The sequence below is a fragment of the Bison bison genome, unplaced genomic scaffold (genome assembly GCF_000754665.1).
Source record: "Bison bison bison isolate TAMUID 2011002044 unplaced genomic scaffold, Bison_UMD1.0 scf7180017848747, whole genome shotgun sequence".
NCBI lineage: Eukaryota > Metazoa > Chordata > Mammalia > Artiodactyla > Bovidae > Bison > Bison bison.
In genome coordinates, this window is record NW_011479320.1 from 1 (window position 1) to 3,210 (window position 3,210).

The 3,210-nt window shown below is 45.3% G+C and overlaps 1 protein-coding gene across 1 annotated transcript; it reads left to right on the forward strand.

Moving 5' to 3' along the window:
- Positions 1–5: 5 nt before the first annotated feature.
- LOC104992932 (disintegrin and metalloproteinase domain-containing protein 1a-like) lies at positions 6–3,200 on the forward strand (the record flags this gene model as incomplete). The annotated part of the gene is made up of 1 exon (XM_010845960.1): positions 6–3,200. A coding segment is annotated over one exon (1,536 nt), but the record flags the coding sequence as incomplete, so codon positions are not given.
- Between the last annotated feature and the right edge of the window lie 10 nt (positions 3,201–3,210).

The following is a 3,210-nucleotide window of genomic DNA, read 5'->3' on the forward strand; positions in this document are numbered from 1 at the left end:
TCGTGGGACAGCATCCTAGAGAGGATACGGGGCAGGCATTTCTCAGTGGTGCCTGCTCCAGTGATTTTGCGGCAGCCGTGGAATCCTTCCACCACGAGGATGTCCTCCTGTTTGCAGCGCTCATGGTCCATGAGCTCGGACACAACTTGGGTATTCGGCACGACCATCCGGCCTGCATTTGTAAAGACCGGCCCTTCTGCCTCATGCGTGAAAACATCACTAAAGAAAGTGGCTTCAGCAACTGCAGCTCTGACTTCTTCCACCGGTTCCTCTGGGAACACAAGGGGGCCTGCCTGTTCAACAAGCCTGGGCACAAAGGCCGCTTACGGAGGGCTTCCCGCTGTGGCGATGGCATTGTAGAAGGACCTGAGCAGTGTGACTGTGGTTCTAACTGTGAAAGGCACCCATGCTGTGACACCAGATGTCAGCTGAGAGAGCATGCAGAATGTAGTGATGGACTCTGCTGTGATAAATGTCGCCTGAGATACCAGGGATTCATGTGCCGTGCTGCTCTGGGAGAGTGTGACCTCCCAGAGTATTGTAATGGTTCCTCGGGAGAATGTCCCAGAGACAGCTATAAGCTAGATGGTACCACGTGTGACAGAATTCACTACTGTGCTGGAGGTCGGTGTAAGAACCCTGACAATCAATGCATGGATATATACGGGTCCCCTGCAAGGTCTGCCCCAGAAATGTGTTACGTTTCAATGAACACAAGAGGGGACCGGTTTGGAAACTGTGGTACCACCAGCTCACCGAGGTTAACATATCTGAAGTGTGCAGATGATAACATATTTTGTGGCAAACTTATATGTACAAATGTTAGAGAGATACCACAACTCAAACCCAATCATACACTGATCCAGGTCGCTCACAAAGATGACTGGTGCTGGAGCATGGATGCCTATGGCACTGCTGATGTCCCTGATGATGGAGATGCACACACTGGCACTCTCTGTGCCCCACACAAAGTCTGCATGAATCACTTGTGTACTGATTACACCTCACTTGGGTACAACTGTGAGACAACAGAACTGTGTAACGGGAAAGGAGTTTGCAACAATTTTAGGCACTGCCACTGTGAGGATGGCTATGCGCCCCCTGACTGCAAAGATCCAGGAGAAGGTGGTAGTGTAGACAGTGGTCCTCCTAGGATATCAATTCAGCTTTCAAGTGGAGGTGAAAGTGAAACTCCAAAGAGACGCAGTAATGAGATTCAAGGTATTGGCAATGTTGTTTTCATAGTCCCTTCACTACTTTTAGTACTTTTGATAATTGCAATACTATTTATTAGCCTCAGGACTGGAATTGAATCAGTAGAGACCCCAGGGGGTATCTCAGATGAGACTACAGAGGAAACCAGTAGTGAGGTATTCATAATGGAGCTCCTCCCAGTGGGGATACAAGAGGGGCCAGAAGGGGGCCCCCCACCAGAGGAGAGACCCCCAATGGAGGCTCTTCCACCAGCAGGACCCCCACTGGATGCCCCACCACCAGGACAGCCAGTATCACAAGAGGCAGCAGGTGAAGGACAAGGATAACCAAAGGCAGAAGTGTACTGGAGGAAGAATTCAAAAGTATCAAATGTCTCAAGCACTGAGTGGGAATAAGGCACTCACAGAAGCAAAGGTGAAGTGACAACTGATGGACACTGTAACTCTGACAGGGATAGTCTACAGAAACATAACAACATAGGAACAGGATGACAAGGTTTTCAGTATTCACTTTATTAATTTGGTTATATATTCATATGTGAACTCGTATGTAAAATATTCTACACTTTCGCTTTTTTCCCATTTCACGAAACAATTTTATGTACGTTCTCCTCATGAATCATACTTATCAATGTCATCTTTTAGTTGGGCCAATTTCTGACCTGAAATTACTGTTCACAGCATACTATCTTCCATCTGCACTGTTTGATATACACTATTATTTGCACCTAAGATTATCACAGGATCATTCATCCCACTCATACGTATTATTTAAAGAATGTTATCTGTTCAGTAATCTAATTTGCTTCAACAATTACTATTCATGAATAGGAAATGATTTTAAATAAAAAGCTATTTTAAGAAGCATCACTTCAGACTCCATAGTGCCTAGTCCTTGGGGCTTCTTTATTTTGCGGCTCTCTTAGAAGGGGCTACATCTGCTCCAGGGGGATCTGATCACCTTGGATGCATGGGGGTGGTGCATGAGGGAAGGAGAGCCCTTAGGCAAGAGACAACCTTGTCTAGAGTGGAGTTCAGCTGGAATTAATAATTATTGCTTTTTTTTCTGTTTTTCCACTTATGTTTATTTCTGATTTTTAAGTTAATATATTGCTGATTGACAGTCTAAAGAAACAGAGCTTTGGAGGGGGGTCAACTGTGTGTAAAGAGAGAACAAAGCACATGTAACATCACCAACTCTACGCAGGACAGTGTGTGCAGTCAGATGCTCTACCCCTGAGCAATACCCCCAAGCACACGTAACATCACTGACACGGTGCTAAGTACTCTACACGCACCCTTAATTTCATCCTCCCGTGCACAATATGAGACTCCATCGTGAATACGAAGAAACAGAGGCTGGAGAGTTCTGCTCTAGAGTTGGTAAGGAGTGGAGCCTGTGTCACCATCACTGTCTCCTAGACAAATGCACAAGTATTTACCTGACCTCTCTGCTCCCACAGTAGTCTATTTTGCACCCAGCAGACAGAGTGATTCTTTTAAAAAGCAAGTCAGAACCCACCCATTATCTTTAAAAGTTGCTCGTAGGTCCATAGCCTGAGGGCCTCATGTTGATCATTTGATTTGACAACGGAGAGTTGTTTATCCACTGACATCCCGGAGCTGGCAGTTTGGATGGATGCATGGGGGTGAAAGCTTATTCCAGTGGAGTCAAAATGCAAAAGATGGGCCCGAACCCATTTGTGAAGGTGTCCAATCTCTTTAGTATTCAGAGAAATGCAGCTTATCTAGCCGTAGAGAGATATCACTATACACTCACAAGACTGATTACAGAAGAAGGAAATTCCAAGTATTACCGTGGAACAGTGGAAACTCTCATCAATTGCTTTAGAAATGTAAACTGGCAGCCACTTTGAAATAGCATATACTGAATACTCTTGACCTTTCTACCCTGACATCTGCATCCTCTGACTAGATAATAATGGACACAGAAGCATACTTCACAGTATTCCAAAAGAACTCCACGTTGTATTCA